This window comes from Gossypium arboreum, chromosome 3, assembly GCF_025698485.1.
Source record: "Gossypium arboreum isolate Shixiya-1 chromosome 3, ASM2569848v2, whole genome shotgun sequence".
NCBI lineage: Eukaryota > Viridiplantae > Streptophyta > Magnoliopsida > Malvales > Malvaceae > Gossypium > Gossypium arboreum.
In genome coordinates this window covers 117,046,436-117,073,732 of record NC_069072.1, presented here as the reverse complement: position 1 = coordinate 117,073,732, position 27,297 = coordinate 117,046,436, and the positions used below count along the sequence as shown (strand labels likewise).

At 37.6% G+C, this 27,297-nt stretch overlaps 1 protein-coding gene and 1 long non-coding RNA gene across 4 annotated transcripts; both read right to left on the bottom strand.

Moving 5' to 3' along the window:
• Positions 1-2,985: 2,985 nt before the first annotated feature.
• LOC108476350 (uncharacterized) lies at positions 2,986-4,608 on the bottom strand. Of its 2 annotated transcripts, XR_008280212.1 has the most exons (3): positions 4,175-4,522; positions 3,707-4,102; positions 2,986-3,233 (listed from the first exon to the last, which is right to left on the bottom strand). It is a non-coding gene; the product is annotated as an uncharacterized LOC108476350 (long non-coding RNA). The 2 variants fall into 2 exon arrangements; XR_008280211.1 differs by lacking the exon at positions 2,986-3,233 and having other exon boundaries at positions 3,791-4,102; positions 4,175-4,608.
• Positions 4,609-6,814: 2,206 nt separating this feature from the next.
• LOC108475678 (protein SOB FIVE-LIKE 5-like) lies at positions 6,815-8,241 on the bottom strand. 2 transcript variants are annotated; one of them, XM_017777663.2, is made up of 4 exons: positions 7,530-8,241; positions 7,369-7,440; positions 7,226-7,280; positions 6,815-7,099 (listed from the first exon to the last, which is right to left on the bottom strand). In XM_017777663.2, the coding sequence occupies exons 1-4, from the start codon at positions 7,920-7,922 to the stop codon at positions 7,071-7,073; spliced, it is 549 nt and encodes a 182-aa protein (XP_017633152.1). In that variant the 5' UTR covers positions 7,923-8,241; the 3' UTR covers positions 6,815-7,070. The 2 variants fall into 2 exon arrangements, with proteins under 2 accessions (XP_017633152.1, XP_017633151.1); XM_017777662.2 differs by having other exon boundaries at positions 7,209-7,280; positions 7,530-8,240.
• Between the last annotated feature and the right edge of the window lie 19,056 nt (positions 8,242-27,297).

Below are 27,297 nucleotides of genomic sequence, written 5' to 3'. Positions count from 1 at the left end.
GTGTTCCCTGATGAGTATCACTTGCAGACTCTTGAGATGTTATTAGATGGAAGAGGAAGAAGGATGAGAGAGTAGTGATAGGGGGATGGAAAATGACAGCTCCGTTAAGTCTGTAATGAAAAATGGTAGCTCTGTTACGTTTGTAACAAAAAATGATTAGTGGTGACTGTTTTGTTATTTTTCAAAAGTTGAGTGATTGAATTGAAACTTGAATGACTGTTTTGTCAACTACCCCAAAGTTGAGTGACTGTTTGTGTAATTTACCCAAATTTTAATTTTTTTAAAAATGAAACTAATTAAATGTGTGTTAATTTATATTGAACCTAATAATTTCTAAACATGTGTGTTTACTAATGCGATTGTGTGTGTTGGTTTTTTGGTTGCTGTGGTCGGAGGAGTGATCAGGAATAATGTTGGACGATGGCTCTGGGGGTTCTCGTGCAAGGTATGGGTCTGCCCTACATTTGAAGCTGAGCTATGAAAGGCCTTTGAGGGCATCAAGCTAACATGGGAGAAGGGTGTTAAGAAGGTTGTCCTTGAGATGGATTGCATAGAGGTAGTTAATTTCCTGATTAGTCAAACTCTAGATCAAAGTTTACTAGGGGAAAGAGTAAAGGAATATTTACAGCGAATGGAGGACTTTTGTGTGACTCATGTCTTGAGGCAAAAGAACTGGATGAGAGATGGTATGGGGAGTTTGGCTATGAGAATGACTGATGTATGTAAGGTTTTTGAGGAATCTTGTTGGGTAGTACATGACATTGTGATGGTTGAGATTCCAAGCTCAATATTTGTTGATAGGTTTTTGTTTTATTGTGATCTTTCCTTTTGATAATATATATATATATTTCCATGAGGTTTTTAAGCAGGATTCATATTGTCTCCAAGCAGGTTTGCTATTCATAGTAAGAGAAGCAATGATGAAGGCAAAGAAGGTTGATTTAATAGTTGGTATCTATGCGGTTAACACTAAGGGTACGTTTGGTTCACTGTAATGGAATAGAGCTATAATTGAATAGAGCTGTAATGGAATAGAACTGTAATAAATAATTCAATTGTTTGGTTGGATGGAATGGAATAGAACTGTAATAGAATTCTTGTGTTTGGTTGGAATGGAATGACGTTGTAATAGAATAAGAAAAAAAACTAAAATGACCGAATACCCTTAGTTGAATTTTTTTAAGTAGATGATTATTGTTATTATTATTAAATTTTAATAAGATTATTATTAAAATAATTTAATAAAAATAATAAATAATTTAATCATATTTTACTATAATTATTACTAAATATAATTTAATAAAATTCTTAATATAATTATTATTATATGAATTAAAAATCATAATATAATTTATGAGTTAAGTAATAATTTTAATCGATACTTTGTTACATATAACAAACAATATAATGTTGCTTTCCTTTGAGATACATCTTTCTTTGTATAATAATGTATCATACTTGTTGAGTAATTGCTACTTTCTAGGAAAATAGTAGACCAGAACAATAAACCCATTGAACACCTGGCATTCTATCTATTGAAATCATATTAATTTAGGATTAATCTCAAATATTGAAATGCATGAAGGATTCTCATGACATTCTCAAATTGATGGAAGTCAAAATTTTTAAAATACAACCAATTAAACCAGAATTGCTTAGTTTTGGCCTCAGTAAGCATTGCAACTGAACAACCAGCAACATTATGACATTTTTAGTCCATCCTCAATGGATGCAAATAACTTTTGCAGCTATGGACCTAGCTATTAGCATGTTGTTCAACCAAAACTCTCAGTTCCATTCAAGTTAACTTCTTCAGACAAGATAATAGTAACCTAATGCTAGAAGTATCAGCACCACTAGTGCAGCAGGTGCGGCCCATGTCCAGTAGTTGGTTGACTTCTTACATCTCAGGATGGCTCTTGAAAGCACCTCAGGTCCTTTAGTTCGATTTTTGTACCGAATAGCATTCCCCTTTTGTGCTTTATCCTTCACTGAAATAGGAGCAGGAACAGGTGCTTCAGCACTAGCATCAACCTTCTCTGATTCTGAAGCTTCAGCCATGGGTTCAATTGGTTCCTCGGGATTTATAGTAATCGTAGATGCTGCTGCTTGCTTCTTTGCTTTCTTCTCACGCTCCTGAAAGGAAAAAAAACATCAAAAGAATTTCAGTTTTAACCCGCACCACTTATAAAGAAGCAAAACAAGAGAAGAAGTAAATAATTTCCTTGAGCTTCTTTTCAGCTTCCTTTTGAGCTCTTATAGCTGCTTTGGTAGCTGCTTTTTCAGCCTGCTTCTTCTTCCTTTCTAAAACTTGCTTTGCTTTTGCAATTTCCTCTTCTCTCTTCATTTCTTTCTGTTTTGCAGCATCAACTTCCTTGTTTGAAGATCCAGAGATCTTGTCTGCTACAACATTCTCTGGAGAGGATTTTGACTCCATTGCTTTGGTCTCAGCATCTTTCTGGCCCTTTTTGGTGTTTAGAACCTGGTTGGGGAGAGGATTTGGCTTCTTCCTTTGGTTGTTTCGCACCAGGTTTTGGAAGTGCTTCAGTTCCCGTATGTACTGTTATCTCTGGTAGAACTAATGGCTTCTCATCAGGATTCCTTATCCGACCATCCCTGCTTAATAGTCGAGTGTCCAGGGATTTCAGAATTCTTATAGGCAGCATAGGCCAAAATGTTGCCTTCAATTCTTTATAGATATTAGCCGAGGATTCAAAACGCAAGAACCCCAAAACTACATAATATATACTGTTCTAGATTGCAGCCCAAACTGTTTGATCAAAGATAACTTTTGCTGGAACCACCCACCAGTCATCGAAAGGAAACAGAGCCTGGAACTCAAAGTGTTTCATTGCTCCATGGAAAAAAAACGACTCAAAGCAGCAAAACATATAAACTATGAACCACAAGTATTACCTCTCAAAACTGGTAATAATAATGAGAAAGGGATCTATGAAGAGTAAATCCAACAAGGCCCGATCTGAAGGCTTTCCTTCATAACACTACACACAGGTTATACAATATGAGCTGAATGTAATATATGTTTACGTTTAAAGGATTAATAGAGAGGGTGGAGAAGAGAGAGAAACTACTTGTGCAATCTAATTTCCTATTGAATAGACTATCTCACTTATTGCCATTTTGGCTATCACTAGTTTGGCTTTAAGAACTTGTTCGTATGCAATCCAATTATGTTCTGGAACATATTGGAGTACCTCATAAAGTGTCCATCCCTGTTAATCATTCATATGAATCAAATAAATACTGAGATAAGGAAAAAAATAATATTGTAGCATTTAGATTTCACTTCATTTTATTTTGAGGACTCCAGCTTTCACTTGGTTTTTGAAAGCTAATCTGCATAAACCTCAAATTTCCAGGAAAGCACAAATCATAAATAAAAACCCCCTTTTTCTTTTACAAGCAATGTTTCAGATTTCATGGTTAGTTTAGAAAGTTATAAACACCTCAACAATTTTCAAGATTAAAATCATAAAATGACGAATGAAAGAGATTAACCAACTCTAGCACAGAGAGAAGTGAAACCAAGGAAAACTATTACCAAGCAAAAATACCCTTCTCAAAACAAGAGCATACCAAAAGAAAGCTCTTTTGAAATGAATCATTATTCAACTCTAAGTAAAACAGGAAATAGAATTAAAATGCAAAAAAAAAAATTGAAAAACCTAGGAGATAACTTGCATACCAATAATCATGATCAATTGTAAGCAACTTGGATACAACAAACGTGTCAAATCCAAGAACGATAGAGGCATTGATTGCTCTACTACTCAACTTCTCGACATCATCATGGCTATCACCATCATCATCGTGACCACCTCCAACCTCTGAAGAAGAAGCCTTCAAAGTTTTGGAGCCATTTGGGAACAAAAGTTTCTTAGGTTTATGGGAATGACTGTTCTTCTTTGAAGCCAATTCTTTGTCCTCTGTGACTGATTGAATGACCTAATCTGCGCTTCTTGGTACCTTTCTTTGGAGCCCAGAAATTAATAAGCAAACAAAACTCTGCAGAAGAGAAATTGGAAAAGAAAAGTACCAAGAAGCGCTCGTGCCAAGTCAATTTGCTACCCTGTAGTTGAAACTGCAGAAAGGAGATAGATGATGAAACAATGAAAGAAGATGATGTGAAGGAAGAAGAAGCAAAAATGTTTACCTGACCTTGGATGAAGGGGAGGAATGCCGGAGTCGAAGGGTATGTGAAATGGCTGCTGATTGAGAGTGTTTTTGACGTGAAATTTTGGTAGGGGTAGAATAGGTTTCTTCAAGCAACGAATAGGTAAACGGTGAAGAAGGCACGGAATAGAAATCCCCAAAAATCTCTGTTTAAGCCCGGAATGGAATCTACCCGTAATAGGGTATTACGTTCAACCAAACGCCAGTTTAAGTGGGCCTGAAGAATAGGTTAGTAATAGGCATGTAATGGTTTAGCTATTACCTTCAACCAAACATGCTGTAAAGCTTTATGCAGGAGTGTTGATTAGCATCTTCAACCAATGGCGGAGGATATAAAAGTTTTGAACAACGCGCAACCACTGTGCCTCTCTATTTACTCATTATCAACGTCTAAACATAAGATACGGTTTACTCTTAATCAAACTGCCTAAAACTTGTATTCTACTAAAATTAACATTCACAACGGAAATAGAAAGAATAAAACAATATTCGCTATAGTTTACATATAAGTAGTAAATGAAATGTAATGGGATTAAAAATAACATATTGGATAAATTATTCAACATAATTTTAGAGGAAAAAGCAAAATTAAGTAAATATGCATAAGATAATAAGAAATATAATATAATTAACTGTTAGAAATGTGGTTATTCTTTTGCATCTTCAATTCCAAGTCAAATATATTTTATGGAATTTTTAAGGTAAAAACAGTGAATTCATAAATCATAAATTTCAAATTTAGATTTGGTTGACTTGAAAATTGGAATAGATTGATTGGGCGGTTGAACAAATTGAATCAATATTTTTATTTTTATGATTAATTTAATAGAACAATTGTATCAGTCAAATGGATCGAATCTATTGGGCTAGCAAACCGGTGGCCTAATTATGGAATTATTATTTAAAAGTCAAGGGTTTATAAACTAAAATTGTGGAAATTATGGTATAAATGAATTCTTTTTAAATATTTATATTGTATCGAATTAAATGCATGAAAGTTCGTTATTGTTTTTAGAACCGGATCAGACCAATCGGTCAAACCAATTGGATCTGAAGTCAGTCGGGGTACCAATCTAGAATAACGGGTTAGATTGGTTGACTCGTAAACTTCAATCCGTTGACCAGTTCAACCGAATTTATCTATTTTTAAATATTTTATTTTTAATAATTTATTTCCCTAGATTTTAGTGTTCCAAGTGCTTGTAAGCTGATTGACGAAATAGAGAATAGAAAGCATGATAACATCCTATTATGCAATTTTTTTTAAAATCACTAACGAAGACAGCACGTTGCATTATCCGGTTGACATTAACTTTAAATGCGAATATATATGCTAAGATACTAATTTGTCAAGTTCAGAAATGGACAAGAAAGAAAGATTAGAGGACAAAGAGGGGGGAAGTATTGTCCTTTTCCTATGATTCATGTCCCTATCCAAGATATGGTTTGCCTAATTCTCAGGATGGCTTGGAAAAACACCTTCACTTAATGATCTTAAAGGGAAACTCATCACCCAAAACCAACCTCAATAATTGCAGTTACTGTTTTTGCATGAATAACATTTTTTGTGGGTAGCTATCAGAAATGTGTGATAGAGATGGTGGTTTTTGGGACTTTTTTTTGGACAATGAAGCTGCCTTTCATCCAAACTATATATCTGTTTTGTATCAGGTTAAGCATAGGTTACCAAATTTTCTAGCCCTGCCTAGCTTTTATGTTAGGCGGGTGTTATACCTTACTCCAATTGGGATACGTGGTAACACAAGAATCAATTGGAGAGACTCACAAACGATCATCTGTCTTACACCATTTGGATAGTCACTCATCAACTATTCACATGCCTTGTACATTACGAGAGGGAGTGTCCATCCTTAATCATCCGGTTGAATCTTTTGTTAAGTCATCCTTGTTCTCTTTATTCTCTCCTACGTTTTTGGCTTTCTGTCCTAACATGACTTTCCTCCACATCACTCTTCTCTACTTTTTCCACTCTCATTGATACCGCAATTTGATTAGCGATGGCAAGAGAGTAATATTCGAATAATTGTAAAAATTTGATTGGGTTGTTTGGATATTAATGCTCAAATACCGATATTACGAAATTTTCAGAAATCCGACCCATCAAGTAGTGCTCTTATAATGGGTTGGCTGGATGTGCACAAATGGGCTACAAAGGTACTCGCCTGATTAATGGAAAATACAGAGACACCCTGTCCATCCAAGGACCACTGCTATTTTTAACACTCTTCTTTTTTAGTTTTATCTTTTTCTGGTTAAAATGAAGATCCCAAGGTTAATTTTGCTTCTTGTTTTCAAGTTTTAAACCTATACAAGCCTTTTTTTTTTTTTTTAATCATTCTGCCAAAAGATGGGGACTAGTCTTTCTGACTGTTGAAATTTAAAGAAGCTAATTTATTTGTGGCTGAGCATACAAAATTTTCAAGTCCTCAAGTTGGAAAAAAACTATGGTCGGCACAACATTCTTTCAAGGGAATTACTAGTTTTAAATCCTACAATCTACAGTGGATAAACCTGAAAAACATAGATTCTATGCTAATAGAACCAGATTCTACATTGTCTACGCATAGTGTCAGCAAAATAAACTGAAGAAAACCTGCAATTTCATATATATCCAATGGCATCGAAATTTTAATTTATTTTTAATGTTCTCAGGTTGTTTCCCACTGCATTGACAGAAAGAAATTAAAAAAAAAAAAAGAGTAGACTCGGAGAATAAAAAAAACAAGAGTAAAAAGGAAGGAACAAAATCCCTTTGAGATCTAAGGCCTTTTTGTTTTGTTTTTCTTTTTCTACAACATTCCTCCCATTTCTCTCTCCAGAACAGCTGCATTAGTAGAGACAAAAGCTGTTACAATTTACCCTGTTGTCATTCCTTGCTTCTTCCCTGGAAACCACCACCAAATTCTTTTATCAAATTACAGCTTATCTAACCATCAAATTTCTCTTTTTTATTTTTAAGAATGTCGAGGAGAAAGTTAAAATCGATGATTAACCTGCAGGTTTTTCGAACCTGCTTTTCCAGATTTCAGGAAACCAAGTTTTTTCTGGAATGATGATGATTTGCCCTGAAAGTATCTCACAAGTGGCATAGTTAAGTTTATAATAATGGAAGACTTAACTGCTTTAAAGAAGGATATAGTATATATTTAGTACCTTAAAATGTGTACCCGAAAAGCCTTGTGAAAAGTCCAACAACTCCATTGAAGTATCTTTGTTGATGTTCTTCTGTAAAAACACCAGAAAACATCCATTGTTACTCTTGTTTTTGTTACAAACCAACCGAATAAGAACAATGAGAATATAGTGGAACTTACCTCGGAAAAGCTTATTACAGGGGAGCTGGCAGTGTCATCAAGAAAAGAATGTTGTTGATTATTGCTACAATGTTCTTTCATCTGCTTTTTGTTTTTGCTGGTTTTGTTAGCTGGTTCAAGATTTACAGGATGAGAACAAAAGCTTCTATTTTCATCGAGGCATTCCACATAATCTTGGCAGTAATAATGTCTTGGACCGGAAGATGCATCAGACACCATGGATAAACCCTCCTCTTCATCTTCAACCCCGAATCTATCTCCTTTCACCCCATAAACCTCATCAAAGTTGCCGCCAAAATTTTGACACCGGGTTTGAGAGTAAGAGGATTGATCTAAGTAGAAAGTCCAACCAGATTCACAACCACTACCACGTTGTGAAGCTGATAAATTCATTCTAAACTTTTTTTTTTGTTTTCCCTCTTGGGTTTTAGAGTTTTGACATATAAGCAAATTCTTGAAGCTGTTACGTATATAAATAGAATACAGAGGGTATAGCAGGCTAAGACCAAAAGAAGCACACTCAAATCCTAGACTACTTTTCTCATTTCTTCAAGCCTTTCGCCATTTGTTTTTTACTTATGTGAATCAATCAAATTCGCCAGTTGGCTCTGAGAGAGAGAGAGAGAGAGAGAGAGAGAGAGAGAGAGAGAATTGGTGAACAGTGCTGATAGGGAACCGATTATCAATTCATGTATGCAAATGTAATAATACAGCAGCCTGTACAACAATGGTGCTGTCCTTTCAATAAAAAGTGAATGTATTTTACTGCTCATTTAATGCCCTCTATATCTTTGTTTCTTCCGGCATATCTTTCAAATGTTTTTATTTGGAACTTGGAAGTGATAGATGAGATTGTATTATTTGAAATTAAGATATCTTATGTAGACAGTAATGATTAATTTTTTTAATTGAGGGTATCTTTTAAAATTTTAAATAATTAATTGTAATTTGACTTTATAATTAAAGAATAAAATGAATTATTATCATACCATATATTTTATAATTAATTAAGATGAAACAATTTGCAAATTATGAGACTACAAGATTCTAATGAAATTAAATAATGCAAGATGTCCTTTTCATTCAAAATTTAGCTAAAGACGATTCTTCAAATCCATGTTTAAACCAAATGTGTAACGGACATGCATGTTCCTTTGCTGAGTTGTCGTAGACTCATTATGGGGTATTAACTGAGACATTATTGTAAACTTATAATTTCCCTGTTTTCTTTTTGGGTCATTACAACAGATTATCCATCTATTTATTTTTTCCTGTGCCGCAGTTGGAATGCATTAAATGGTAGTGGGGTCTTGAGTGAGTGACCCCATGAATGTTGGATCGTTGCATAATATACGGCATCTAAAATATAAGTACTCCTCTTATCTCACGTTATTTTGTCAAAATTCTAGAATTTTGTTTATAGCCATAACAATTCATAGATTTGTAAAAGTTAATTAAAAGGATGAACTCGTGCATACAAAAATTAAGCCCAAAAATTTAATATAGCGTAAATTGATGGATTTCTTCCCTTACATATGTAATATTATATAGGTTACTCTGTAACATGATTTGGTTGTTGGATTTAAAATGTGAGATATCATATTTATTGCCGAAATAATTTTGTTGGGGATAAATCCGAATTGAACAAATAAGAACAAATAGAGAAAATTGGACACAAATATTTTTATAAAAAAACTCTTTTAAAAAGGATAAAAAAACACAGGCAAAAAAAGTTTCACTAAAACAAAAAATAACCAAAGAAGAATACAAAATGGAAAAAAAAAACAAGCCCCTAAATCCTAAAAAATACAAAGCTCTCTGGCTAAAACACAAAATTCCCCTCCACTCTCTTTTGTTGCATTATCGAATCAATCTCTCTAGGATTCCTAAAAGCCCTATTCATAGGCTAAAATTCATAGGCTCATATGATTAAAATATCCCTAGAGTTATTAGAGTTTGTCTAGGAAAAGATAGTAGAGTTTAACTAGAAGAAGAAATCTAGTTTAGTAAGGAACATGTCGCCACGTCGTGACGTCATTTATCGACTCATCGGGATGTCACATGTCGTGTCGTCGGGATCTTCTCATAGAGACGTCGTGTGTCGCGTCATCAGGACGCCGACTCTTCCTTGTCACGACGTCGACTCTTTTTTTTCCAAAATGTGAGGCACACTCCACAAATTTTCACCCTGATTCATATTTTCAAAGCGCCTTCTTTGCCGAGTCCTATCTGGGCCTAACTCGATATTTGCAGGATCCTAACCAAGTCCAAACAATGTTTGAACTTGAAACTGGAAGGCTTTTGGCCATCATATCAGTTGGATTATTTTCTTTGCCAATTTTGTGAATCTGAACATCGTCTTGAGCAACCACCTCTTGAACAATGTGATACCGAAAGTCTATGTGTTTTGTTCTTATGGATGCATTTGATCCTTAGTGAGATATATGACACTTTGACTATCACAATGTACAATAGTCACATCATGTTTATTAACTAGCTCCCCAAATAGACCTCTCAACCAAATGGTTTCTTTCACAGCTTCTATGATTGTCATATATTTAGCTTCGGTAGTCAATAAAGCCACAATGGCTTGAAGCATGACTTTCCAACTAATGACGCATTTGCCAAAAACAAACAGATAACTCGTGAGGGAGCTTCTTTTATCTAGATCATTTGTATAATGTGAGTCTACAAAGCCCACTAGAACCATTGAACTTCTTCTGAACCCTAAATGAGTATTTGATGTCTCTCTCAAATATTTGAGGATCCACTTAACTGATTGCCAGTGTAATTTACCGGGTCTAACCATGTATCTACTTACAAAACTAACATGTGAAATATCAAGACGAGTGCAAACTATTGTATACATTAAGCTTCCAACTGCACTAGAGTAAGGAACTGAGGATATATACTTTTTTTTTTGTTTTTGGTTTGTGGTGATTCTGAAGCTAAAAGTCTGAAATGTATACTAATTGGTTTTAGATTTTTCATTTCGAACTGTTCGAGGATCCTTTTGATGTACATTTTCTATGACAAGAATATCCTCCCAAAGTGTCTGTCTTTGGAAATTTCCATTCCTAGAATTTTTTTAGCTACACTAAGATCCTTTATCTCGAACTTAGAATTAAGCATGATTTTTAATTGATTAATTTCAGATGAATCCTTAACCATAATTAACATATCATTGACATAGAGCAGCAGGTATATGAACGACCCATTATCAAGACGTGCAAGTATACACAACTACCATACTTACTTCATACAAAACCAATGCTTGACATAAAGGAATCAAACTTCTTATACCATTGTCGAGAAGACTACTTCACGCCATACAAAGATTTCTGTAAAAGGCAGACATGGCTTTCCTTGCATTCGATCTTGAAGCCTTCATGTTGTTGCATATAAATATCTTCCTTTAGGTCGTCATGAAGGAATACAATTTTCATATTTAACTACTCTAATTAAAGGTTGTGTAATGAAACAACAACTAACAATGTCTAAATGGACATATGCTTCACAACAGGAGAGAAGACATCATGAAAATAAACTCCCTCTAGTTGATCATAGCCATTTGTGACCAACCTTGCTTTATATCTAGTGTCATCTGGATTTGATCCTTCATTCTTTTTGAACATCCACTTGCAACCAACTATCTTCTTTTCAGTGGGTTGTTTCACGAGTTTTCAAGTCTCGTTTTTTCAAAGAGATTCTATCTCCTCTTCCATTACGACAAGCCACTTGCTTGAATTAAGAGCCTAAACTGTCTTAGAGTAATTTGAGGGATCGACTGAATTAATGCTCTCCACAACACTTAGAGTGTATGCCACTAAATTTTCATGAAAGTATTTCTATGGAGGCTTAATTTGTAACACCCCCTAACGGTGTCCAACATTGGGACAGGATACGAGGTATTACCGGACTTGACATTCACTACTATGTAAAACTGGGCCATAAAATTCGCTCAAATTTAAAATTTATTCAAGAACATACATATTGTCCCTTATATAGGCCTACGAGGCCCAAAACATACATCCGGGGTGGTTCAGGACTAAACTATGAACTTTAGAATAATTTTCATAAAACAAGGTCACACGCCCTTGTGGACACAAGGACACGCCTGTGTGCCTTTGACATGCTCGTGTCCCCAGGCTATGTACCTCTCTGTTTATGACGTCAGCATCAATTAAGAGTCACATGGCCAGGTCACACGCCTGTGTGCTAGACCATGTAGTGAATTTAATTTTCACATTTTACGTGCAGACTTCACACGGCCTGGGCACATGCCCATGTTCTAAGGCTGTGTCCTCCACACGGCTGAGACACATGGTCGTGTCACTGCCCATGTGTTTACTACCATGCATACTGACTTGAAAAATTAGGGTGCAAGGGACACATGGCCAGACTACACGCCCATAGGGCTGACCGTGTGTCACACACGGTCCAGACACACGCTTGTGTGTCTACCCGTGTGGATAGATTTTGATGCTAATTTCCAAGCCCTGTTGTCACCCACAACAACACATACACACTTACTTGCCAATGGTGATAAATTAGGCACTGGTTGGATTACTTAGACCTCCAAAACTTTACGTCATGCATGACATTCACTTATCAAAGTATACATATTTAAAACTCCCCACTTAACAAATTCAATCATTTCTTTTCTTTACCTTTGTTCATATTATGTCTATGCTATTTAGTATCATTTATCCATCAAGCATGAATTCCACCTTTTATCACTCATTGTTAGCAACCAACTTAGCACACCACACACGAATAATAACACATCTCATGCATGTATCAATATTTAGGGATTTCAACCCAATAATCAAAATAAGCCATGTTTAATAGCCATATACTAAATGGAATAATATGCCAAAAGGAGCCATCACTTTGGCTAACAAATATGACACATATAACAAAATGCTAAGTTCCCTATACATGCCATACTTAAAGTATTAGACCAAATAAACCCCAAAAGATTTGTTGATAGTGTGACTCGAGATCCGACTTTCACGATCCCCAAGCTAGCTTGGCGATGCTAAAAGAAAAGGGAAAAGAGAGAAAGGTAAGCACAAGGCTTAGTAAGTTGCATGTAAATAATAAACAACATAAGTCAAGATATTCATGGATTAAACATGTTATCAATTATCACCACAATATCATATTACACACATGAACATAGTCAAAATTGACATTAAATGTCATTAAACATCATGCTTATCTTACTCCTTTCTACTCATGCTAAATTTCCAATCATGAATCGAGTTCGATACTCATGGGATTCACGTACATACCTGTATCATACATTCCTACTCATATCACTCCACTTTTTAACTCGGAATCAAAGAATTCCCATTGAACCACCCGGAATACTAAAGGACGCTCAGGATTATCATACACCAAATAAAGTACCAACGCTATGTCCCAGACATGGTCTTACATGAATCCAAATATCATCGCTGATGCCATATTCCAGACATAGTCTTACATTGGCACATATATCAATGCCAATGTCGTGTCCCAAACATGGTCTTACATTGGCACATATATCAACGCTGATGCCATGTCCCAAACATGGTCTTACATTGGCACATATATCAACGCCGATGCCATGTCCCAAACATGGTCTTACATTGGCACATATATCAACACTGATGCCATGTCCCAAACATGGTCTTACTCTGGCACATATATCAACGCCGATGCCATGTCCCAGACATGGTCTTACACTGGCACATATATCAACGCCGATGCCATATCCCAGATATGGTCTTACACAGGCACACATCTCGGATGCCGAAGCCATGTCCCAGACATGGTCTTCCACGGAATCCCATTTAGCATGGTGTCACGACATCCAAGTTCTACGTATTCCTTTGGGCTACCCGGGACTTTCGAGATACAAGGCTATCACCAAACTTCCATTAGATCATCACAAGTCAATTTCATTAAAGTATACATACATGTATCATGTAATGTCAAATATTAAATACGTAATATTGGAATTTTTGAATTACTTACACACAACTTATCTCGGTACAAAATTTGACTATTTACGATTTAATCCCAACCTTGCCTTTTCCTCGGTCAAGGTCTATTCCTCGTCCCTCTTGATCTATAATAGCATATTTAGTTTGTTTAATACACACATTATTCGATTCAGTCCAAAAATCACAATACGAAAAAATTACAAATTTGCCCCTAAAGTTTTACATAATTAAAAAATTACCCTTAGACTCGTAAAAGGAAAAATATCCCATTTTCTCATTACCCAAGCCTAGCCGAATCATTTATTCTCTTATACCATCCCAAAATTTTCATTTATTCACACATTTACACATAGTTTTTACAACTTTTTCAATTAGGTCCTTTTTATCAATTTCACTAAAAACCACCTAGTAAAAGTTGTTTTCCACACATGAAACCTTCATCTTCTTCCATTAGACATCAAAACACAAGCATGCCATTCATGGGCTTATTTTTGGACATGAACCCTAGCTCAAATTAAGGGTATATATAGTTAAATCGAGCTACGAGGATTTGAAAAATATAAAGAACATTAAAAACGGAGCTAGGTTGCACTTATTTTGAGCTTAAAAGATGAAGAAACCCTAGCTATGGCTCCTTATGAAATTCGGCCAAGGATGGAGGAGATGGACTCAATTTTTGACTATTTTCCCATTTAATTCTTTTAAATACCAATGGACCAAAATGCCTCTCCATTAAAACTTTGATATATTATCCCTCCTATGTCCATTTTTGTCCATAATGACATATAATGGTCTATTTACTAAATAAGGACTTCAAATCTCAAATCCCATCACATTTAAGTCCTTAAATCAACTAGAACATATATTTTTTCACTTATTGCAATTTAGTCCTAATGATTTAATTGGAACCTTATTGGTAAAATTTCTCATCAATATTTTCACACAGTTACTTAATCACACAGTAGACCTTAAAACTTTATCGATATAAATATTTATACCTTGAATTTATGGTTTCAAAACTATTATTCCATTTAAGCCCTAATTTGGAATGTTACGATTCTACCCCTTAGGGATTTTCGTCCCCAAAAAACTTACCGGTAAACAGATGCGGGTATTGGTTTCTCATGGCCTCCTCGGGCTCCCATGTAGCCTCTTCTAACCCATGTCTATACCATAACACTTTTACTAATGCGATATTCTTGTTTTTCAACTATTTGACTTCCCGAGCCAAGATCTTGATCGACTCTTCGCCATAAGTCATGTCCGGTTGAATTTCAACCTCTGTTGGTGAAACCACATGTGAGGGGTCCGATCTACAATGGTGGAACATAGACACGTGAAGTACATCATGGATCTTTTCCAACTTGGACGGCAAGCCTAGCTGATAAGCCACTGGTCCTATCCTTTCGGTGATTTCATAAGGTCTTATGAAACGAGGATTGAACTCGCCCTTCTTGCCGTATCTCAAAACCTTTTTCCACGGGGATACCTTCAAAAATACTTTATCACCCACTTGATACTCAATCTCTTTTCTTTTCAAATCTGCATAAGACTTTTTCCTATCCGATGCCACTTTCAAACAATCTTTAATTACTTTTAATTTGTCCTCAGTTTCCTTTACCAATTCAACTCCATGCATCTGATTTTCCTTGAGTTCTATCTAATATAAGGGAGTCTGACACTTCTGGCCATACAATGCCTCATAAGGTGCCATTTTTAAACTCGTCTAAAAACTATTGTTATAGGCAAACTCAACCAAATGTAAGTATTTTTCCTAATTACCTTGGAATTCTAGAACACAACATCTCAACATGTCTTCCAAGGTTTGAATCACTCTTTCGGATTGACCGTCGGTTTGTGGATGGAAAGCGGTACTAAAATTCAATCTCGTGCCTAAGGCTTTTTGCAACTTTTTCCAAAACTGCGAGGTAAACCTCTGATCTCTATCTGATATAATCGATAAGGGTACTCCGTGAAGTCTCACAATTTCAGAAATATACAACTCAACCAATTAATGGAGAGAGTAGTCAGTACGTACCGGGATAAAATGAGCCGACTTAATCAATCGATCCACTATGACCCATACTGCATCTTTCTTACTCGGTGTCAAAGGTAAGCCCGTCACAAAGTCCATTGTAATACGGTCCCATTTCCAATCGGGAACCATGATAGGTTGTAACAATCCTGAAGGTACTTGGTGTTCAGCTTTCACTTGTTAAAAAATTAGGCACCTTACAACAAACTCAGAGATATCTCTCTTCATACCATTCCACCAATATATTTTCTTCAAGTCGTTGTACATTTTTGGTACTATCGGGGTGAACTGATAGATGACCATTGTATGCATCATTCAAAATCTTATGAATAAACTCGGTATCTTTAGGAACACAAATCTTGTCTCGGAACATCAAGTAACCATCGGAATCAACTCGAAAATCAGATTCAGAACCCGACTCACATTGAGTTCTTTTAGCTTGCAATTCATTGTCATTTCTCTGAGCTTCACAAATTTCTTGGAGGAATATCGGCCTAACTCTAAATTTTGCTACGACCGCACCATCATCTAACAAAGCCAATCGAGCATCCATGGCTCTTAAAGGAAACAAGGATTTTCTACTTAAGGCATCGACGACTACATTCGCCTTTCCCGGATGATAGTCGATTATTAACTCATAATCTTTTATCAACTCTAACCATATTTGTTGCCTTAGATTTAAGTCCTTTTGAGTCATCAGGTATTTCAAGCTCTTGTGATCGGTAATATTCGGCATGTCTCACCATACAAATGGTGTCTCCAAATCTTCAATGGAAACACAATGGCAGCCAGCTCCAAGTCATGTGTCGGGTAATTTTTCTCATATAGTTTCAATTGTCTATATGCATAGGCTATCACTTTGCCTTCTTGCATAAGCACACACCCCAAACCATTCAAGGATGCATCACTAAAAATTACAAACTCTTTTCCTGGCTCAAGCTGAACTAGCACTGGAGCCTCAGTCAACAACGCTTTTAGTTTTTTGAAACTCTGTTGTCACTTCTCCGTCCATTCAAACTTAACATCCTTTTACAATAACCTTGTCATTGAAGTAACAATCATTGAAAACCCTTTAACAAACCTTCTATAATAACCTGCCAAGCCTAGAAAGCTTCTGACCTTTGTCACATTCCTCGACAGTTTCCAATCAACAATGGCCGAAATCTTATTTGGGTCAACTTTAATACCGTCTCCTGAAACAATGTGTCCTAAAAATCCAACTTCTTGAAGCCGAAATTCACTTTTACTAAACATGGCATACAACTATTTGTCCCTCAAAGTCTGCAAAACGGTTCTCAAGTGCTCGGCATGCTCTGCCTCATCTCTTGAATAAAACAGAATGTCATCAATGAACACTATAATAAACCTATCCAAATATGTCTGAAATATTCGGTTTATTAAATTCATAAACATGGAAGGAGCGTTCGTTAACCAAAACGGCATACAAGGAATTCGTAGTGGCCATACCTCGTTCTGAAGGCAGTTTTAGACACATCTAACTCTTTAACCCGTAACTAATAGTAGCCGGACCTCAGGTCTATCTATGAAAATACCGTGGCTCCCTTCAATTGATCAAATAGATCATAAATCCTTAGCAAAGGGTACTTGTTATTCATTGTCACCTTGTTGAGCTGTTGATAATCTATACGTAGCCTCATCGAACCATCATTCTTTTTCACAAATAGTATAAGAGCGCCCAAGGGGAAACGCTCGGCCGTACAAAACCCTTGTCAGTTAACTCCTGTAACTAAACTTTCAACTCATTCAATTCCGTTGGGGCCATCCTATATGGAGCAATCGAAATAGGCATAGTATCGGGAGTTAAATCAATGCCAAACTCTACTTCCCTAACAGGAGGTAACCCAGACAATTCCTCCGGGAACACATCCGGATACTCACATACTACCGGTATAGATTCAATCTTTAATTCAGACTCTTTCATGTTCAATACAAAGGCAAGCTAAGCTTCATACCCTTTTCTTACGCATTTATGAGCAGACATGGAAGAAATCACTGCAGGCATACCATTTAATTCATCTGATTCAACCCAAAAAACATTACCATTCTCACATTTCAGTTCAATAAACTTTCTTCCATAATTCACTACCATATCATGAGCGGTTAACCAATCCATACCAAGAATTACATCAAATTCATCAAATGTTAATAACATAAGATTAGCCGAGAAATAATGACCCCTAATCAACAAAGGGCAATTCTTACACACCTTATCCACTAACACATACTTACCTAACAGGTTTGACATTTTTATTACGAATTCAGTAGATTCAACAAGTAAGTTCATATCAGACACCAATTTCATGCAAACATACGAATGGGTAGACCCCGGATCAATCAAAGCAACAACAGTAGTATCATAGATAGAAAATGTACCCGTGATCACATCAAGAGATGAGGCCTCTTCGTGAGCGCGAATAGCGTAGGTCCTTGCAGGTGCCCAGCTCTCGGGTCTCACAGCAGACTCCTTAGGTGCACCCTTACTATTCGTCACACTACCCGGGTTTCTCTAAGGTCTTCCCTTATTAGCAGTGCTATCTGATCTTTTCCTTGAAAATTTCTTCTCTCCGTCCTCTCAGGACATTCCCTAACAAAGTGATCAGGGGAACCACACTTAAAACAGGTTCTTTCGGCCCCTCGATACTCGTCGGGTTGATGTCTCCCACACTAGGGACATCCTGATCGGTCGGGTCGAGCATTCCCAACACTAGCAATTGAGGTAGTCTGAGCTTTCGAAAATGAGTATTGTTTACCCCTATTCTTGCTCGAATAGCCAGCAGAGGCATTAGGTTGAGTAGAATACTCTCTCGACTTCTTCGATGAAGATTGAAAAGATTTGCTCAGTTGCCTCTTCTTCAAGTCTCGGGACACCAAATCAGCTTTTCGCTTTTCTTTAGCCAATTCTTCAGCCTTGCATGCTCTTTCGACCAAGACTACAAACTCTTTCAACTCGAGGATGCCATCCAATAATGTAACACCCCTTACCCGTACCCGAGACTGGGACAAGGTATGGGGCATTATCGTACACAAACATGACATTTCTGAAAAATCAAGGCTATGAAATTTCGTTCCAAATTAAAACCAATCAAACATATTCATAGTGTCCCTATTATGGGCCTACGAGACCCAAAACATGCATTTAGAATGGTCCAGGACTAAACCGAGAGCTTAGAAAATCTTAGGAAAATTTCTAGGTTTAAGCCTCACACGCCCGTGCGGAGGCAATGCACAAGCCCGTATGCTTAGGACACACTCGTGTCCCTTACCCGTATGGAATTAATTGAATTTATTTTCCATTTCAAACCTACAGGAGTTTTCATAGGCCGAGCACACGCCAGTGTCCCTGGCCCCGTGTCCTTCACACAGCCTAGACATGTCCGTGTCGTCTCCTGTGTCCAAAAATCTGAGCATTCTGTTTATGACTTCATCATGAATTTAGGGGATACGACCAAGACACACACACCCGTGTGCTAGGCCGTGTCCTCCACACGGTTGAGACACACGGCCGTGTCTCTACCCTGTGTTTACTACCATACATACTGACCTAAAAATTTTAGGTGCAGGGGACACACGGCCGTACCACACACCCATGGAACTGACCGTGTGTCACACACGGCCTAGACACACGCTCGTGTGTCTACCCGTCTGGACCTTTTTGAAGGCTACAATCCAAGCCTATGGTCATCCTCAACATCCACACACATCTGTGAACTTCTATGGTATTTAACAGGGCCTAAATATGCCTAATGACTACCTTCAATGGTCTATTACATGTTAACCTCATCTCATTGGTTTTATACATGCTAGATTATCCTCTTTGTATTAAGAATTACCATATCATCAAACACATTTAGACTTGGCTCATTTTATAACTCATTGCCAATTATGACCTAGCCATCTCGAAGTGATTTGGCCACATTCCACATGTCCATTCATGATATACCACATTTAACCATCTCATGAACATTTAAACACCAACATGTACAATTAGTAAGTTACAACCTATATCAAAATGAGCCATGTCTTATGGCCATATACAAAATGAATAGGTATATCATTTAAGCCCTTACATTGGCTAACCAATGACACATATAACAAAATAACCAAAAACCTATACATGCCATTGAAACAAAGTAAAGATATCTATATACCAAAGCAAGATAAGCTGATAGCATTGACAATACTCCAATCGTTTTCCAATCTTGACGAGTCCACGAGCTCTGTAAAACAGGGAAAGGAAAAGGGAAAAGGGGTAAGCATTAACATGCTTAGTAAGTTTGGATAATAGGAAGGTAAACTTATCGGTTATTTAGAATACAACCATAAGAGATATTCATGCCAAACATGCATAAAATAAATCCCCTATCACATACACTCAATCATCAAGTTAGTTTCCTCTCAAGCAATATAGCATTAATATTAGGTGAGCTCATCAATTCAAACATTTCCATTCTCGTTTCTCATTATAGTTCCGTTGAGTTTCTCAGAAATCTCGATGGATATCCCGTTTATCGTCAAGTCATGCTAGTGACCATTTTAAATATACACTCCCGTGAACCTCATTCTTACGGAGGGATTACCAATCTAGGTTAAATCCCTCAAAAGATAAATTCAAGGAGTATTATTAGGGTTACCATTCCAGGCTAAATCCCTTATGACGACAATTATTCCAATAAGCTCAGATCTAAAATTCCAGTCCAAGCTAATTTCAGTCCTTAATCGTATTACCTATCCGGGCTAAATCCACAATACATATATATTCATCGGGAGGTTCGATCACTTAAGGAAAACCCATTCGGGCTAGATCCTTACTATACTGAGATCATCGAATTACCCGTCAGGGCTAAATTCCTTTCTGCAACACATGCAGGATCTTATGTCATGTAAACAAGAATTTACCCATCGAATCTTCCTTTTTCATTCAACCGGGACAATTGTCATCTTTTTCATTTCACACTACCATATTTCATGGATTGTCATGCAATCAATATCTAAATTAAGATACATTTAAGAATATGCATTTTCAAGAATATTTAAAGTTTACTTCGAGTTACATGAACTTACCTGGTAATTACTTCGGTTTCATATTTCGGTTAATTTGAAACCTTTTGTTTTCAACGGTCGACCTCCAGAATTGGTTCCTTGGGGTCTATATCAGTAAAAATAAATTACTAATACCTCATACTATTCATTTCAAACCTAAATTTTACCCTCAGACAAAATAACCATTTTGCCCCAACATTTTACATTTTTACAAATTAGTCCTTAGGCTCGTATAATGGAATGCATGAAATTCCTTGGTTACCCATGCCTAGCCGAATGTATCCTAAGCTCATACCAGCCCATATTTTCCTCTATTTCACATTTCTACCACTTATTTTATACTTTTTACAAAATGGTCCTTTAAGCCATTTCCATGAAAACCTACCTAGTAAAAGTTGTTTACCATCCTTTAAACTCTCATATTCCTTCATAAATCATCAAAACACAAGCATCTCATACATGGGTAAATTTCCAAACATGAACCCTAGCTTGAGATATGGGTAGAAATGGATAGAGCATGTTACGAAGATTTCAAAATTATAAAGAACATTAAAAACGGGGCTAGGGAGCACTTATTATTGAGCTTGAAATGTTGAAAACCTAGCTTATGGAGCTTTAGGAATTTCGGCAGCTATGCGGAAGAAGATGCCTGATTTTGGCTTTCTTTTTCCCTTTTTATTAAGTTTATTACCAAATGACCAAAATGCCCCTCCTTACAAAACTTTCAAATTTTTCTATGCATGCCCATTTTTGTCCAAAAACTTAAAAATTGGGAAAATTGCTATTTAAGACCTTCTAGTTTATAATTCAAAGCAATTTCATGCAAATTGCTTCTAGAACCCAAGTTTTACAATTTATTCAATTTGGTCCCTAATTTCTAATTGGACACCTTATACTTAGAATTTCTTCATGAAACTTTAACACATGCTTATTTTCATACCCTAGAACTCATAATAATCATAAAAAAAATATTTTAATGTCAGATTTTTGGTCCCAAAATCACTATTTCGACTAGGCCCTATTTTAGGATGTTACAAAAAATCGGATGTCTACGTTCAACCTATCCTCAAACCTTTTACATGTGATAACTTCAGTAAACACACTCTCTTGAGCGTATTTGCTAAACCTCACAAATTCATGCTCATACTCGGTAACTATCATTTTTCCCTGTTTTAGCTCAAGAAACTCTTTCCTCTTTTGATCCATAAACCTTTGACTGATGTACTTCTTGCGAAATTCCTCTTGGAAAAAATCCTAAGTCACTTTCTCCCTTGGCATGTAACATCCTGATTTTCGGGTTTATTCGCGATTTTCAATATTTTGTAAAGATTTTTAAAATTTTGTATTTGGATGTGGAATTAGTATTTTGAGTAGGTAAATGGGCTTATAGAAGGCCCATGAGTTGGCCAAAACCCACTTGAATTTTTGGAATTTTGGACTTAGGAGTTAGGGGTTCTGGCTAAGTGGCCTTAAGTGGAGTGATGGGTAAATTGCATCACAAAAAGAGCCTTGGTTAAGTGGCAAGGGTGACGCCACTAGGCTCCTAGAAAAGTGGCGTGTGGAGCTTTGGGAAGGCAAGGGATCGATTCCTGTGTTGGCAAATAGATGCATTTATTTTTTAATGCAAGAGGGTAAGTGTTGGAGTTCGGTGGATTACGCTAAAGGAGAGTTGGATCGGTTTAAATGCTTGGATTAAGGAGGGATAAGGGAGAGATTTAAGGGATTTGGATGAGGCTAGGAGTTGGCGAATTATGGGAATTGAAGAGGGAAAAATCGGCGAGGGGCTATGTTGTTAGTATTTGGCACTTAGGGTATTGAGTGGTGCCATTTTTCTTCCGCTTTAACACCTTAGGGTTGTTTTTCCTCTCTTTTTCCTCTCTAGCCGAAACTACCACCTCCCTATTCCTCTTCTTCTATTTTTCTTTCTTCTTCTTCAAAACTATTCATCATACTGCTATTCATCAATACTTTTGCGAATCCATAAAAGCGAAATCTGTGATCATTGCTTGTGCCGATTTCTTCAAAGCCGGTTCTCCTATGTTCTTTTGTTTTTATTAATTTGCAATTATCTTTTCTTAATCCTAGATCTCGACCGCAATTCTACTTCAAGGTTGTAGCCCCACATTATCATCTTCTTCATCACACAAAAGCGAAAAACCATAGATTTGGGGCTTATAGCGAAACTTCAAGACTTTGGGGAATCGAGTTCTACCATCGTTTGATAGATAAATCTACACTAGATTGCGTGGAAATCAAGTGGGAGTAAGGGGTAAGTACGTATCATCTCGGATCTGTTCTTATTTTGCAAAGTTAAGAAAGTCAAGTCCCTAAAATTAGGGAGGTGTCGATTTGGGCATATGGCTCTAAGAGTCTTTAAGCGATGTTTTCTTTCGGTGACTAGAGTCTTCTTAAGCGTTGAATCTAAGGCGTGGTTCATTGGAGCAATCGGATTCGAGCTAACTATCGATTTTGGCAAAAGGTAAGGTTTCAAAGGTTTTAGGGATATGGTTCGATCATGGATAAGTAAGTTTTGGGGTTTAGTGATTATGGTTTGTAAATAAGAACTGTGCTAATAAATTGTAGGACATCGAAGGGATCTCGAAGCGGTCGTCATGAATCGGTGTGTCTTGAACACCCTTTCTTAGTTCAATTGGCAAAAGCCGAAATGCCGAAATTCCGGCATTTCATGGTCATGTAAGTATGTGAATGCTCTCAATTCATAGAGGAATTGTTAGATCTGGCACCGCAAGGTGGTAAGCACGTTCGCGTGATGCTTTAGCGTATTTCGGAAAAAGGGGCTTGATGGGCCAAAAGCGGGCCCAATGGGCTTCTGGACCAATATGGGTAAGAGATGGGCAAATTAGCACATTAGGTAGATGGTGGAATCAAATTGCATAAAATTGATAAAAATTCTGAATTAGCTTGTGCGATGGCGTAGATCACGAAATTACCCTAAAGAGCAAAATTAAAATTACCCTAAAGAGCAAAATTACCGATATACCCCTAGGGTTTTAAATTGGTGAACGCATGATTGATCAATGTTGTATTTTACATGATATGCTTTTATTAATATCATTGCATGGGGTTGGGGTATTAATGGAGGAAATCTTGAAAGTGGTTCATCCACGTCTTGGAGGCTTTGCCTCAATCGATTGAAATTTGAGTGCGTTCTTTGCAAGCTGTAGTGTGTAGGACTGGGTGGGTTGAGATATTCCCACATGGTGTGTAGGGCTGGTGCAGGCGGTGTAGCGGTTGGTGGGTTGAGTAGTCTCCCGGATGGGCTTGCATTCATTATTCTGTTGATACTCATATTCTTGAAGCGGGCCTATGGGCCACTTTGTTATGTAAAAGGGCTAAGGCCTTGCTACTATATTCTAAAAGGGCTTGACCTCTTGTGTCTTGTTATCTGAATAGGGCTTAGGCCCAATGGGCTCAAGCTGAATTGGGCTTTGGATGGGTTTCTGTATACACTGAATTTTCCAAACTCACCCCCTTCCTCTTCCCTCCTTGCAGGTGAGCCCTAGTTGGTGGACTTGGAGTGGCGGGATTGAGTGGCCATGAAGATGGATTGCCAATTTTAAATAAGTTTAGCATTTAATTTGGATTATTTACTTTTTATTATGTTTAAAGTTGTAATAAGGCCGCTCTTTTTAATTATTTTTATTTTGGGGATTATTAAACTGGTTAGCACTAGGGTTCGTTTTATAAAAACTACTTGATTTTTAAAAGATCACGATGACGTGTAAAGTTTCCATAAAGTAAATGTTTTTCCAAGGAAATAAATATTTTAAACAAACGTTTTCAACTTAAACATTTTCTTAAGACGGACATAATCAAGCGATTTTCTCAAAATTATACGAGATGTTAGAGTGTGGCAATGGTGGTGTGCATGTCTAGGATTGGATCCGGGAAGAGCTTGGTACTTAGCGGTCAAGCGGACTCACCTCCTCTTTTTCTGGTTTCCTACGGTGCCTGACTTCTATTCACTTTAACCTACCTTTAAAAGTGTCTTTTACAACACCAACTCAACTTTTCCAAACTAAATGTCTGGAATGTTTTGAACGCATCAATGTGGCGCATCGATCCGGTCATAACATCCGGGCCGGGTTTGGGGTGTTACATTTAGTGGTATCGAGCACTGGTTGCAACAACTCGGTGTGGATCGGTCCAAAATCTTTTCAAAAACTTGGGCCTAAGAAGGGTATTTTTAGAAATGGTAAGTTTTTGAAGATGTTCAAGTTTTTTTTCTATTTGTTAAGCGGGGTTAAATCAATAGTTTTAAAATAAAAGTGTTTTCAAATAAAATCTTTTATTTTGGTAAACAAAAACATGGTATTTGAAATTTTAAATAGACCGATAAATGAGTGGCTGCTGAATCCCCACACCAAGTCTGTAAGTATCTTTCTGCTCTATATATATACTGTACTGTACTGTAAATAATACTGTAGATAGTACTGAGCCTTAGAGATAGAGCTATTGATGATGTAGTATTAGGACTACAAGACTGGAACCATAGCTAAATTATGATTTGTGAAATAACTTTAAAACTTTATCTATTCATAAGACATTCGGTATTAAACAGTGAAACCAGTAAACTAATGTCATAAAATTCGTAATCAGATAAATCGTTATGAGTACAAGGGCTACTCGAGGAAGAGGCCGTGGTCGAGGCCGAGGTAGCACTCAAGCTGGATCGGCGTCATCTGAACACGTGCCAGCTGGCGGGGTACGTCCACCACCGATTAATGAAAATGGGCCGTATGACCGGGCTGCAGGGGATGACGCTTTGTCTCAGGCCATGTTGAGGGTTTTGGAAAGGGTGGCCGGAGCTAACGTCGGGCCCATGAATAGGGGGTCCATTTCTGAACGACTTGCCAATGAATGAGATTTTAAGGCGTGTCTGGGTGGCCCCAAATGTGGGAAATCTTGGTTGGAAGCCACAGGCGGATCATGGACGACTGGACCGCTCGGGAGAGCGAAGTTGAAAAGGCGATGTCGTTCTTTGCGGGATGAAGCGTATCAGTGGTGGATTACTGTGAGAGAAGGTACCCCAGCTGAGAGGGTAACATGGGAGCTGTTCAAGCAGACCTTTAAGGCGAAATATGTTGGAGCTAGCTATGTAGATGCACGCAGAAAGGAGTTCTGAATCGACTCGGGAAATAAGACCATTCTTTGAATATGAGGCGGAGTTTCTACGATTGAGTCGGTATGCTAATGGCATCGTTTCCACTTGAATATGAGCGCAGCGTCACGTTTTGAGATGGCCTTAGAGATGAGTTAAGGGTGCTCATAGCTCCATGAAGGAGCGAGATTTTTTCTGACTGGTAGAGAAGGCTAAGATAGCCGAGGAAGTGAAGCAAACCAAGCGGAGGAATCGTGATAAGGACGGAATCGGTTCAAGAGGATCTTTGGACGGTGGTCTTGTAAATCGAAATGTTAAGAGAGCTAGGATGGGGAACCGGTTCGAGCGATTCCGGTGAACACAGTAGGCGCAAGCTTGTGGAGATTTGCGAGAATGCATCAAGGAGAGTCTTTGGAAGCGTTAAGGGCTTGTTTTCGTTGTGGGTCTAAGGAGCATAGGATTAAGGATTGTCTAGGAGGCCACTCCGGCTCAAGTGGCGAACAAGGGGGTGAAAGCAACCGCTCAACCTGTGAGGATGGATCACCATTGCCAAGAGGTCGTGGACAAGGTCACGGAGGTAATGGCCGTGGACGTGGGGCACCCGGCGAGGGTATTGGCAACGCGGATGCTCGTCGGCCCGACTTTGGTGTATCTTGCTTCGTCGCCATGAGGAGGTGGCCTTTTGATGTCATAAGCTGTACGTTTTTATCTATGGTGTACCTTATCTTGCTCGATTGATGTGGGATCAACCCATTCGTATGTGGCATATAACATTTATGGGGCCTTGGGCGTGCACTTCGAGGAGGCGTATGTGGGGTGTGCGTGATAAGTCCTTTAGGTCATTTGGTTAAGGTAGAGAAACTCTTCAAGGAGGTGTCTCTCGGAGATTCAAGGCAAGGTTTTACGTGGGGATTTGATGGAGTTACCGTTTGAAGAATTGATCGATCCTAGGGATGGATTGGTTGACCAAGCATAAGGCAACTTTGGATTGTGCAGACTAAGAGGATGGTGTTAAGAAGCTGTCAATGATGAAGAGGTTATGATCATTGGAGAACGAAGGATTACTTATCCAATGTAGTATCGGCGTTGAAATTTGAAAGCGATGCGCAAGGGATGCGAGGCATATCGGCTTTGGTAAGTCAAGTTTGGCCGAGGATCATTGTGGAGACCATCGAAGCTGTTAGGGAATTCGGGATGTTTTCTCGGAAGAGCTTCTGGATTACCTCCCAATCGGAAGTTGAGTTTGGAATCGATTTGTTACCGAGGACGACTCCGGTCTCTATTGCACCTATAGGATGGCAAGAAGGAGTTGGTGGGCGAAGGCTCAAATTCAAGAGCTATTAGATAGAGGCTTCATTAGGCCTAGTGTGTCTCCTTGGGGAGCACCGGTCTGTTGTAAAGAAGAAGGGCGGAACGATGCGCATGTGCATCGATTATCTCGATTGAACAAAGCGGCGATTAAGAATAAGTATCCACTACCAAGGATTGATGACTGTTCGATCAATTTAGGGAGCTTCGGTATTCTCCAAAATCGATCTTCGTTCTGGATACCATCAG

Bases quoted from the DNA above. Each gene is read 5' to 3' on its own strand.
- LOC108475678 (XM_017777662.2), bottom strand. From the start codon at position 7,922: ATGAATTTATCAGCTTCACAACGTGGTAGTGGTTGTGAATCTGGTTGG. The intron at 7,441-7,529 runs GTAAGTTCCACT...GTGTTTTTACAG, and splicing joins CTGTAATAAGCTTTTCCGAG to AAGAACATCAACAAAGATAC. The intron at 7,281-7,368 runs GTACTAAATATA...AGATACTTTCAG, and splicing joins TTTCGGGTACACATTTTAAG to GGCAAATCATCATCATTCCA.